The sequence below is a fragment of the Chiloscyllium plagiosum genome, chromosome 21 (assembly GCF_004010195.1).
Source record: "Chiloscyllium plagiosum isolate BGI_BamShark_2017 chromosome 21, ASM401019v2, whole genome shotgun sequence".
Lineage (NCBI taxonomy): Eukaryota > Metazoa > Chordata > Chondrichthyes > Orectolobiformes > Hemiscylliidae > Chiloscyllium > Chiloscyllium plagiosum.
Window position 1 is genome coordinate 52,601,448 of NC_057730.1, and position 13,414 is coordinate 52,614,861.

At 40.6% G+C, this 13,414-nt stretch overlaps 1 protein-coding gene across 9 annotated transcripts in view; it reads right to left on the reverse strand.

The window, feature by feature from the left end:
• Positions 1–7,686: 7,686 nt before the first annotated feature.
• The window catches only part of mrtfba (myocardin related transcription factor Ba), a 238,705-nt gene continuing 232,977 nt past the window's right edge, over positions 7,687–13,414 (reverse strand). For 8 of the 9 annotated variants that reach the window (XM_043712098.1, XM_043712100.1, XM_043712101.1 and 5 more), the window contains one exon: positions 7,687–11,953. In XM_043712098.1, coding sequence (XP_043568033.1) covers positions 11,415–11,953 — 539 coding nt within the window. In that variant the 3' untranslated portion in view covers positions 7,687–11,414. The remainder of the gene's footprint in view (positions 11,954–13,414) is intronic. The other variant, XM_043712107.1, reaches the window with a different exon arrangement.

The following is a 13,414-nucleotide window of genomic DNA, read 5'->3' on the forward strand; positions in this document are numbered from 1 at the left end:
ACGTGCAAACTCCACACAGTCAGTCGCCTGAGGCGGGAATTGAACCCGGGTCTCAGGCGCTGTGAGGCAGCAGTGCTAACCACTGTGCCACCGTGCAGGGGCCCCAAGCAGAAAATGAGATGTTGTTCTTATAGCTTGCACTGAGCTTCACTGGAGTACTGCAATATGTAGAGTTAAGTGATAACAATGGCAAAGGATCAGATTCAAAGCTCAGTCGTCCCGACAATCTAGTTTTGAATGATTGTGGACAACTGACAATGAACAAAATGAGGAGGTTCTTCAGATGTTCCCATCTGCAATGAGGTTGAGAGTCCTTCTCCTGTTCCAATACAGCTGCAACACTGGCAAGTACCAAAGTTGAAAATTGACTCGCTATGTCCTGTCCATAAAAAGCAGGACAAATTCAGCCCAAACAATTGTCGCCCCATGAGTCTATTCTAATGATTAGTTTTAGAAGATGCAATTCAGTGCTATCAAGCAGAAAAAAGAATAACCATGCCACTGATACCTGGTTTGGAATACTCAATTGCTGAACTAATTCGAGCCTTGATCCAAACATGAACAAAAGACCTGAACTCAAGAGGGGTGATGAGGATGAATGCCATTGACATCAAGGCAGCAATGGAGTGAATGTGGCATCAAGGAAAACTAAGAAAATCAAAGTTAATGAGAATCGGGCAAAACAGCACATTGGTTAGTCAACCCTAACACTAAGAAAGATGATTATGATTATTGGAGGTCATTTATTTCAGTCCCAGGATGTTGCTGTTGATGTTCTTCAGAACAGTGCCAAAGCATATATTTTATATTAATGATGTGGATGAAGGGACTGGGGGCATTCTAGCGAAGTTTGCCGATGATACGAAGTTAGGTGGACAGGCAGGTAGTACTGAGGAAGTGGGGAGGCTGCAGAAGGATCTAGACAGTTTGGAAGAGTGGTCCAGGAAATGGCTGATGGAATTCAATGTGAGCAAATGCGAGGTCTTGCACTTTGGAAAAAAGAATACAAGTATGGACTACTTTCTAAACGGTGAGAAAATTCATAAAGCCAAAGTGCAAAGGGATCTGGAAGTGCTAGTGTGGTGGGCCTGTGGAATTCATTGCCGCAGAGTGCAGTGGAGGCTGGGACGCTAAATGGGCCGAATGGCCTTACTTCTGCTCCTATGTCTTATGGTCTTATGCCACTTCTCAGCCCATTGGCCCATCTGGTCCAGATTCTGTTGTAATCTGAGGTAACCCTCTTCACTGTCCACTACACCTCCAATTTTGGTGTCATCTGCAAACTTACTAACTGTACCTCATGCTCGCATCCAAATCATTTATGTAATCGACAAAAAGTAGAGGACCCAGCACCGATCCTTGTGGCACTCCACTGGTCACACTCCAGTCTGAAAAACAACCCTCCACCACCACCACCCTCTGTCTTCTACCTTTGAGCCAGTTCTGTATCCAAATGGCTAGTTCTCCCTGTATTCCATGAGATCTAACCTTGCTAATCAGTCTCCCATGGGGAACCTTGTCGAACGCATTATAGTCCATATAGATCACATCTACCACTCTGCCCTCATCAATCTTCTTTGTTACTTCATCAAAAATCTCCAAGTTTGTGAGACATGATTTCCCACGCACAAAGCCATGTTGACTATCCCGAATCAGTCCTTGCCTTTCCAAATACTTGTACATCCTGTCCCTCAGGATTCCCTCCAACAACTTGTCCACCACTGAGGTCAGGCACACTGGTCTATAGTTCCCTGGCTTGACCTTACCACCCTTCTTAAACAGTGGCACGTTTGCCAACCTCCAGTCTTCTGGCACCTCACCTGTGACTATTGATGATACAAATATCTCAGCAAGAGGCCCAGCAATCACTTCTCTAGTTTCCCCAGAGTTCTCGGGTACACCTGATCAGGTCCTGGGGATTTATCCACTTTTAACCGTTTCAAGACATCCAGCACTTCCTCCTCTGTAATCTGGACATTTTGCAAGATGTCACCATCTATTTCCCGACAGTCTATATCTTCCATATCCTTTTCCACAGTAAATGTTGATACAAAATATTCATTTAGTATTCAAAGTTTGAGAGAAGATTTGTAGCTCGGGTGCTCGTTGGTGAGGCTCTGTTCGCCGAGCTGGGAATTTGTGTTGCAGACGTTTCGTCCCCTGTCTAGGTGACATCCTCAGTGCTTGGGAGCCTCCTGTGAAGCGCTTCTGTGATGTTTCCTCCGGCATTTATACAAACCACTATAAATGCCGGAGGAAACATCACAGAAGCGCTTCACAGGAGGCTCCCAAGCACTGAGGATGTCACCTAGACAGGGGACGAAACGTCTGTAACAAATTTCCAGCTCGGTGAACAGAACCACAACATTCATTTAGTAGCTCCCCCATTTTCTGTGGCTCCACACAAAGGCTGCTTTGCTGATCTTTGAGGGGTCCTGTTCTCTCCCTTGTTATCCTTTTGTCCTTAATATATTTGTAAAACCCCTTTGGATTCTTCTTAATTCCATTTGCCAAAGCTATCTCATGTCCCCGCTTTGCCCTCCTGATTTCCCTCTTAAGTATACTCCTACTTCCTTTATACTCTTCTAAGGATTCACTCGATCTATCCTGTCTGTACCTGACATATGCTTCCTTCTTTTTCTTAAACAAACCCTCAATTTCTTGAGTCATCCAGCATTCCCTAAAGCTACCAGCCTTCCTTTCACCCTGACGGGAATATACTTTCTCTGGATTCTTGTTATCTCATTTCTGGAGGCTTCCCATTTTCCAGCCGTCCCTTTACCTGCGAACATCTGCCTCTAATCAGCTTTTGAAATTTTTTGCCTAATACCGTCAAAATTGGCCTTTCTCCAATTTAGAACTTCAACTTTTAGATCTGGTCTATCCTTTTCCATCATTATTTTAAAACTAATAGAATTATGGTTGCTGGCCCCAAAGTGCTCCCCCACTGACACCTCAGTCACCTGCCCTGCCTTATTTCCCAAGAGTAGGTCAGGTTTTGCACCTTCTCTAGTAGGTACATCCACAAACTGAATCAGAAAATTGTCTTGTACACACTTAAGAAATTCCTCTCCATCTAAACCTTTAACAATATGGCTGTCCCAGTCGATGTTTGGAAAGTTAAAATCCCCTACCATAACTACTCTATTATTCTTACAGATAGCTGAGATCTCTTTACAAGTTTGTTTTTCAATTTCCTGCTGACTATTGGGGGGTCTATAATACAATCCCAAAAAGGTGATCATCTCTTTCTTATTTCTCAGTTCCACCCAAATAACTTCCCTGGATGTATTTCCGGGAATATCGTCCCTCAGCACAGCTGTATTGCTATCCCTTATCAAAAATGCCACTCCCCCTCCTCTTTTGCCTCCCTTTCTATCCTTCCTGTAGCATTTGTATCCTGGAACATTAAGCTGCCAGTCTTGCCCATCCCTGAGCCATGTTTCCGTAATTGCTATGATATCCCAGTAGCTTTACCTTGTCTTTCAATCATTTAAGGGATATGAAGGTTCACCGATCAGAATAACATCACAACAGTGGCTGGCTTGTTACATTTAACAGCAGAGCAGGAGTTACATTCACCTTCCCTGCTGCTGCACTTCACTCTCAAATGCGCAGGTATCCTCCATCTGAAGCATCTCTGCAAAGATAGAAATCACATCAGTTTTGTCAAGTGTTTAACTGCCCTTATCCAAGAAATCAGATTTCTCCAAGGAGTGATGCAAGAACAGACTGAATTTTGTTTTCAGGTTGGACTTTACGAAAGGGGATTTGGGAGGACTGGCTCGTTTCCACTTGACTTGGAGGGGATGGAGTGGTCACTAAGAACTGTGGATTTAAAATGTTTACTGAATTGTTTTTACGCCTGGGAGCATTCTTCACACTATTTAGTGTAATGGACTAGTAATTGTTGTTACAAATCATTATATGCTCTGTGTCAATAACCTGCTTAACTACTGAAATGATAAAAGGAGGGAAGGAGTGTGTATCGGGTATAAGCAGGCAGGGAAAGAGTTAAGTTCTGCGTTTTGTGAAACAAGAGTTTCAGCTGAGCATGACTCAGATCAGACAAGAACTTAGTTAACAATGGGGTGCTTGAGGCAAGGGTAATGGGTTAAGCTGGAAAAGCAGTCATTATGTAGAGCCATTTAACAATATTGGAAGCATTTGGTCTGCAAGGTCAGCTATCAAGGGGAAAAATATCCATCGTATGAATCCAGTTAATAAGGTTAAGAACATTCATTGTATAACAGTAAAGAGCTTGGTCTTTGCTATTGATACTCATTGATTGTAACGGTCACCCAATTAATATGTATGTTGCCTTATCTGGATTCTCATCCCTGTAAAATGGTTAATAGTTAATTGAGAAACTGCTATTCCAGAGAAGACCGATAACTCATGTCCCTGCAGACGAGTGATTATTCTCTCTCCCTCCAGGGCCCAGAATAAAGATGAAGGAGGTAAAGCTATACTGTGTCTCAGAGTGTTCTGCTTCGACTGGGGGTGGGGGGACAGGATGACAAAGGAGCATGACAATTTCAGGCCTCTGATCTCAAAATCTTTGCTGGACCTTCTCTTCTCTTACCTATCTCTCAGCAACATGGAATATTAGGTCATCAAGTAAGGAATTAACAGGTGGAGCTGAAGGGCTCTTTCTTAAAACAAATTTACAATCATAATTTTCATATACAAGAAAAGTTCTAACTTGCTAACGTTTACTGGCAGATTACACTGTAACAATTGACCAAGGGGACCTCAGGTTATAATATAGAACAGAACAACACAGCACAGAACAGGCCCTTCCGCCCTCAATGTTGCGCCGACCTGTGAACTATTGTAAGTTCATTCCCCCGACACTATTCAATCATCAACCGTGTGCTTATCCAAGGATTGATTAAATCTTCCTGATGTGGCTGAGTTACCTACATTGGCAGGTAAGGCATTCCACACTCTAGTGGCCATACTAGCATTTTGTATAATTGCAGCATGACATTATGGCTCTGGAACTCAATCCTTCTACCAATAAAACCTAACATACCGTATGCTTTCTCAACAGCGCTATCAACCTGGATGGCAACTTTGGACTCCAAGATCCAATACCAAGAATCTTTCCACTGACCCAGTACTCTGCCTTCCTGTTATTCTTCCCAAAGTAAATCACCTCTCATTTATCTGCATTGAACTCCATTTGCCATCTTTCAACCCAATTCTGCAGTTTATCCAAGTCGCCCTGCAACCTGTAACATTCTTCCACCGTCCACCACTCCACTGACTTTAGTGTCACCTACAAATTTACTAATCCATCCACCTATGCCTGCGTCAGTCATTTATAAAAATGACAAACAGTAGTGGTGCAAAAACAGATCCTTGTGGCACACCACTAGTAACTGGACTCCAGACTGAATATTTTCCATCAATCACCACTGGCTGCCTTCTTTCAGAAAGCCAGTTTCCAGTCCAAACTGCTAAATCCCCCTCAATCCTATGCCTCTGCATTTTCTCCAACAGCCTACCATGTTGAACCTTATCAAAGGCTTTACACGTCAACTGCCCTACCCTCATCTACATACTTGGTCACCTTCTCAAAAAACTCAATGAGGTTTGTGAGACATGACTTGCCCTTGACGAAACCATGTTGACTATCTGCAATCAAATTGTTGCTTGCTAGTATCTCTTATAATCCTTTCCAAAACCTTTCCTACAACAGACGTAAGGCTCACTGGCCTAAAATTACCTGGGTCATTTCTACCACCCTTCTTGAACAAGGGCACATTGCAATCCTCCAGTCCTCTGGTACTAAACCTGTAGACAATAACGACTCCACTATCTCCTGCCTAGCTTGCCAGAGAATCCTCGGATAAATCCCATCCGGCCCAGGCAGACTTGTCTACTTTCACTCCTTCTAGAATTCACTTCTTTGTAACTAACCTCAATCCTTTCTAGTCTAATATCTCGTATCTCATTCTTCTCCTCTTCAATATTCTCCTTTTCTTGAGTGAAAACCAATGAGAAATGTTCGTTTAGCACCTCTCCGATCTCCACAGGGTCCACACTCCACTTCCCACTTGTGCCTTTGACTGGCCCTATTCCTACCCTAATCATCCTTTTATTCCTCACATACCTATAGAAAGCTTTAGGGTTCTCCTTTATTCTATCTGCTCATGTCCTCTCTTTGCTCTTCTTAACTTTTCTTTAAATCCTTCCTGGCTGATCTGTAACTCTCCGTCGCCTCATTTGAACCATTTTGTCTCATCAACACATAAGCCTCCTTCCGCTTAACAAGTGATCATTTGTGAAAAATGTGACAAAGGCCACATTTGCACCAAACCTGGTTGAAGCACGATCAGTTATGCTGGAAACCAATTCCTTGATTGGAATATTTTTCTCAAGCATATGCCTTTTGGCTTCTTCATACATGTCCTTACTCCTTGTTCTCTCTTTAAGGGAGAGAAGAATGAGAAGGTCCTCTTATTTCTATACACATGGTTTTAAGGACAAAAATCAGCTGGGTTGCATTGGTCATGTCAATCGATTCATTGAACCGCTGTTGAAAGCAGAGTCCTTCAGGTCCTGCTGTCAATACTGAAAGATGCAATCATCAAAAGCCCCACTTCGCTTACAACTGTGGAAGTATCAAGTGATATGCACTGGATTGCTTTTACCAGAAAAAACTTAATGAACAAAGAGTCAACAGACATAGCAAAAGAAACATTGACTATTTGTGAATAATTTCTAGTGTTTTACCAGAAAATGGCAAACAAAACTATGCTTCAGTGCAGGCTTTACCTTTTGCTACTGGTTCAGACAAAAATGACAAGAGCTTTCAAAATCTTCAGTTTGTTAACTTTCTTTCCCAAAGTGTGCTCCTAAAGGAAAAGCTATCCTTGAATTTATTGTGTATTGCCTATCCAAATTTCCCTTTTTATTTATCAATATACTTCGATGATGTAAGCAAATAGGCATCTTTTACACTTGGGATGGGAAAATGAATTTATTTTTACCTGCGGAAGTTGTACAGTTTTAGTTCCTTCTTAGCTGGTCTGACTTCATCCCTCAATTTATTGCTTCACCCTGGAGTTTGAGACATCACTCTGCCTTTGGTCAAATTGAAGGCTGGCCTCTGGAACTTCTCTATGGTCACAATGTACTTCCAGGGCCCGTCACTGGCTTGTGTTGATCAGATATTGGATGTGGGGCATAACAGTGATCCTTGGAATTTTTGTCTTGCATAGACCTATTAGATAAGCAACTGAATAACAAAATCTGCAGCTCTACAGAGAGTGGGGAGAAGAGCAGAACTGGCTGAGCTGGTCTTGCAGAGAGTCCACATGGACATGATAAGCTAAATAGCCACGTGTTCCTCTGTAATACTCTGGCCTCACACCAGTTGCTAGTATATTTCATATTTATTTGTTGGCATCACCACCACAGAACTGACTTTATCTTGCAATGAAGGTCCATCAGGTCTAAACTGATACATGATTGTAACAAGCTGTCTACGTCCATTAAGAGCACATTCTTTTCTCTAGCCACACAGCTTCCTGAACTGGATGTCAAGTGGCGACGTGACAGTTAGGTGGAGATCAACTCTCAGAAGTTAATCAATCACAGTAAGTAAAATGTGAGGAATTACCCACATTACTCAAAAATATCTAAAGCAGACCTGAAATTTGTACCAGAATGAAGATCATAGGACATTAACATTTTATTGAAACCAGCAGTAATGCAAAATTGCTGAGATACATATCATCAGTAACTACAACATTGCTAATATTTACAAGGCTTTTGCAGATAAATGTACTCACACATATAAAAATATGCATTACATATATACAAATGTGCAAAACAAACAGTATTTGAACATGATATGGAATTTCTCACAGGTGCAAATAGTGATTACAAAGGCATCATGGTTTGATATAGAAGAACACCACACATATTACATTTTTCCTGGACCCCCAAATACTATACAAAATAACCTGTGGTAAATGTACAAGATTTTGGAGTCTTGTCACCAACAGAAATTGAGATGCCAAGACACAGACGGTCATCAAAAGCATCTCCTACAAAATGTAAACTTGCCAATAATGTCGACTTTAGAAGGTGATTTACTGTGGAGGTGTACTCATAACTTATTCAGGAGTAAAGCTAGTTTCTCTCTTTGGTAACTCTTTCGATTATCGAAAGTTTACATTCCCAGATCAAAGACAAGTCTAGTCTACCCTACCCTTTGATTTCCCCAACCATACAATTCTGAAACCGATTATTTTGTAAAATATATACTTCATTCCATTTACCACGTGAAGGTTTATTTTTCATTATTGGCTTCCACTTGGCAAAAGTTAAGTATTTCAGTGCAGTTCAATAAGTGAAACTGCCTTATTCACAAAAATCAACTGTTAGCAACGAAAATCTAATTAGATTTCTATTGTATTGGATTTAATGTTGAGTAATTTAATTTAGGAATAGACAGTCTGCTCTATTCTTTGTTTTCACAAATAGTTAAACACTATAACCCTTTCAAAACAAAGGTCCATTCATAATTCTAAAATAATAAACCGAGTATATGATCTTTTCAATGTCACTGAATTTGGGAAATTAATCTATCAACAACTAGAAAATATATTCTGGCACAAAAATATAAGATCCCTTCATATTTCTTTCAAAAAAAAAACAATTCTTTGAGCCTGTTGTCCTTTACCAGGCAATGATACATTTCCAAGTATTCTTGTGCAGATCCTGGGATCTACTACAGCTGTCTGAATAATGTTGCCTATTCTGTTGTGATGCACTGCATTCTCCCAGAGCCACGGAAATGAATTTGAAAGTAAGGGGAAAAGAATGTGCAAATATCGATGGAATTCTGTTGGGCTGGGTTCATAACATATTTAGTCCCAAACGTATTTCTCTCCATACTCTGATTTTGAATATTGTTGGAATTGTCTGCACCTGGTACGACTGAGATGCAAAACATTTGGAGTGTTTTAGTAATTTGTCAGCTTAGCCGTCCTCAAGCAGAAAGCTTGAGGATCTAGGCTCTTGCTGCAGTCCTACTGAAGCAGCACCCAAGCCCCACTGCTGCTATTCCTACTGACAAACACATCGACAGATGCTGGAAACTGACAGCCACATCCAAAGTAAAATCTTTGTGCCTGACCACCTGCTAAAGTTCCTGACCCAGAACTGAGCCAAAGTTGGGATCACGAACCATGCCACAAAATTCAGTCCAACGTGTCCATCTATCAGCAAGACTCCTTACACTCTATCTCAGTGTAAAATTAATTTACACTCTCCCAAGGTTGAAAGAAACCTTACTTCTGAAGAAACTTTCAAGCAAGTTGCAAGCTGGACAAAATGAGAAAAGACTATCAGCTACCATAATAATTTGATGCTGCTGGGTTTTTTTGTTCTGTTCCTACTTCTGAAATATTGTTTTTTGGCACATTGCTAATCTTAATTTTCAGCAGCTGTGCAAAAATACAGAAAAGCCAATTATGTAATCAGTGTTATTCTGACAAGACATTTTTGGAAACATTTGGCTTTCAATCTGCTCTGTAATATTTTGCTTAGCCAAACTCCCATCAAGAACCACTAAAGTGGACTATAATAAATATTCAACAATGGGCTGAATCAACAATCCTTCAAAGATCACCTCCCTGCAAACAAATTGAATGGGCTTCATCTGGGACTAGCCATAGTTAAGTAACTTTCAAACACACTTACGTTCAAACTCCAAATTCGTGACTTTTAAACTGGATTGCACCACACCTCAGAAGAGAAAGCAATCCCAAATTATCTAAAATTAACCATCAGATTCACAAATCATTATTGAGGGTAGACTGGACGGCATAACATCAACTAACCATTCACATTCTGTTAAGTGCTGATTCATCTGAAGTTAAATGGCTTGTACTGTACTATCTGTACTGCAAAGGCAATGATTTCTGTTCAATTTATACATTTATTAACTTAATTCACTTGTAAAATATAGACAATTCAATTTCCCTCTCAAAATGCTTAGCCCCGCTTTAATTTTAACATTATTGTCTTTCTTTGAATACAAATCTTCACTTTCTACATTTTAAACCCTTTGGTTGGTAAGTGAAATCATTCCCTTTAAATAAGACACATTCTATCATTAAACTGTTTCCATTCATTAAGTGTTTGGCAAGTCCTGTTCTTGAGGAAGGAGCAGAACCAGGAAGCAGCTTGATTAGGGGGATATCACACAGCAGTAACATGAATACCTTAAATTTTTAAATGGCTGAACACAGCTCTCTCAATATATTTTCAAAAAGATGGCCTTTAAAAACTACTGGTTCAAACTCTGCGCTGGCATTTTGCAAATTATGAAAGAATATATTATGTTAGCACTGTTGAATTCTCATAACTGGTGCAGTTTGGAACAGCCTCCAAAAATAATTAAATGGGCTCAGTCTTACATTAAAAAAATACACAAGTTAAACCTTTTCTCCTGTTTAACTAAAGGATCTGATCCAAATTTAACAAAAAGTGGCATGGGAACATGTTTGGCATCAGAATAACTCATGCTAATCATTCTTCTTTTTGAGGGCTTGCTTTAACAGTTACAGAGCTTCAAGCCCCTTGTCCATCTTTGTATAATGAAGGAGACAATCAGTTACAAAATTGACAGGTGGACTGATAAGAGACAATGTACTACAGGCTTATTAATTGGTACTGAAATGTACATATTCCAATAAAAAGTTACTTGCCTGAAATAAGAGAAAAGCCTCTGGCTGACATTTGTTTCATACATGGCTTTTCAGAACTAATAGTGATCCAACTACATCCAAAATTTACCACAGGTTCTGAAGCCATGGTGATTCTAAACTGGGTAGTTTTTGCCCTGGACACACCACCTTAGTGTAATAAAATGGTTGAAGACATGGATGAAAAGAGCACTGAAGTAAAATGTACAAAGTAGGAAAGGATGAACTAGTTCAAAACATTTCTGCATTCGAAAGAATGGAATAGTTCACCCAGACTGATAAAAAGAAGTCACTGAACCAGCCAGTGTAATAAACTTCACAATACCATGCATTTTGGCTCAGACCACCCTGTGGGAAAGTTCACTTGCATGAAGAAGAAATTCTCTTCAATTTCAATCTTCATTTCAGCAGAACAGTAATTGCCAGTGACACCAAAGAAAACATTACATAAAAATACAAAGCCACAAAACGGCCAGACTGTAGGATTGTCAGTTTGCCCTGAATCATCACATTTTGCCACTGCCCACTCTTCCATCTAGAGACAATAAAGTGGACTGGACCAGAGAATCTCAACTTGGCTTGTTTTGTTACTACATTAGAGTACTAGCCATTACTAGATGACTGACACACAACACTAAGAGAGCATATAGATTTTGTTTGGGTACCACCAAGAGCCCGGTTGTATTACTCCCAATGTAGCTGAAGATCATGACCATCCAGAAAGTCAGTGGAAAACACACTATGAGCAGCACTACTAATGGGAGTGAGTCCTGTAGTGGATGCCGGCATCGTCAGATCCAGCCAATCCATATTGTCCAAATTAGTGTCTGGAAGGTCCAAGTTCAGGCAAGAATTTTCTGCATTGAAATGCATATCACAGGTGTCCATGGCAGAATGATGCTGGTCTAGAATGCTGGATGTATTCAGTAGATCATTCTGAAGATCCTCCATTACAGGAAGAGAGTCTGAGCCCTCTTGGCTCATTGCCATTTGAGGAATATCGGCACCAGATGACAATGTGCCATCCAGAAAGGCCTCAAGTTGATTTTCTGAACCAACTGTGAGATCATTTGCTGATTTAAGGGACAGTGGAGGAGGTGCCATCTGAACTTGAGGTGGTGGTCGAGACAATGCTGCATTCACTGGCAAAGAGGAGATGTTGGCTACCACGGCTCTCATCTTGGTAGCAGGCAATGATTCTTCTTTTACAATGGGCGAAATCTCTATCACATAACAGAAAGTTGTAAAGTTAGGGTCATTAGGACTGCACTAATTTCAATCAAATATTTTAATCACTTTACACTCTAAGGTAATTAGGAAATGGCTAAATTGGACAGCATCACAGTATTTAAAAGTCAACTGAATGATCTTAGTCAATGCTTTCAATAATTGACCAGTTTCCTTCGTTCTTTTCCACACTTATTTGAATTATGAAGTTGTAAAATACTAACAAAACATGCAACACTTTATGGAACGTGCAGCCTACTCTATACTTCAGATGTTTCAGGTATGACATCTTATAGATCTAGTTACAACTCAGAAATCACCCATTCTCAAATTCCATATCCGGTTATATAAAGGATGACAATAGTAAACACTGGAACAACTACAAGAGAATGAAGGTCATATTCAGGTCATAATCTTACTTCTTTATCTCTAATCTTCCACAAAACTAAACATATTATTGTATCATTGCTGAAGAAAAGGAACATTTTGTTGAGACTTTTCATCTTGCACATATCAGGCCAATTTGAAATAAATACCAATGCAAAGGGGAAACAACATTTTACACTGTATGAGAGGAGAGTGCTGACTGATTGGCAATTGGAATCTGATTGGTACAGGTGCTACCAGAGAATGCACCAGTTAGATAACAACTGACAGTTAACTGCCAAGGTTTGTTTCAATGTGAAGCCAGGCAGGTCAATTCCAATTGATCAAGGTATTGCCCTGAGAAATGAACCAGAAAATGACTGTCACCTATTTTGTTGATTTGAGTGCTTGGTTGAAACTTTATTGCTGGAACAGCACAGCAGGTCAGGCAGCATCCAGGGAACAGGAGATTCGACGTTTCGGGCACAGGCCCTTCTTCAGGAAGGGCCTGATTTGAGTGCTTGCATATGTCCTTCCTGTCTGCAAATTACAGGGCTCCGTGTACTGATATGCAGAGATTCCAGTATATGTAAGCATATCATACTGTGAGCCAGACAGACAATCCTACACTAATTATCAGCATAATCCTGTGCACACTCAGGATCAACGTGGAAGTGCCGGTGTTGGACTGACATGGATAACATCAGAAGTCATATGATACCAGGATATAGTCCAACAGGGTTATTTGAAATCACAAGCTTTCATCTCTTGATGAAGGAGCGGTGCTCCAAAAGCTTGTGGTTTCAAATAAACCCTGTTGGGCTATAACCTGGTGTCATGTGACTTCTGCCCTTGTCCACTCAGGATTATTTAACAAATGGTAAAAACAATGACTGCAGATGCTGGAAACCAGATTCTGGATCAATGGTGCTGGAAGAGCACAGCAGTTCAGGCAGCATCGAGGAGCTTCAGCAAAATCGACGTTTCGGGCAAAAGCCCTTCATCAGGAATAAAGGCAGAGAGCCTGAAGCGTGGAGAGATAAGCTAGGGGAGGGTGGGGGTGGGGAGAGAGTAGCATAGAGTACAATGGG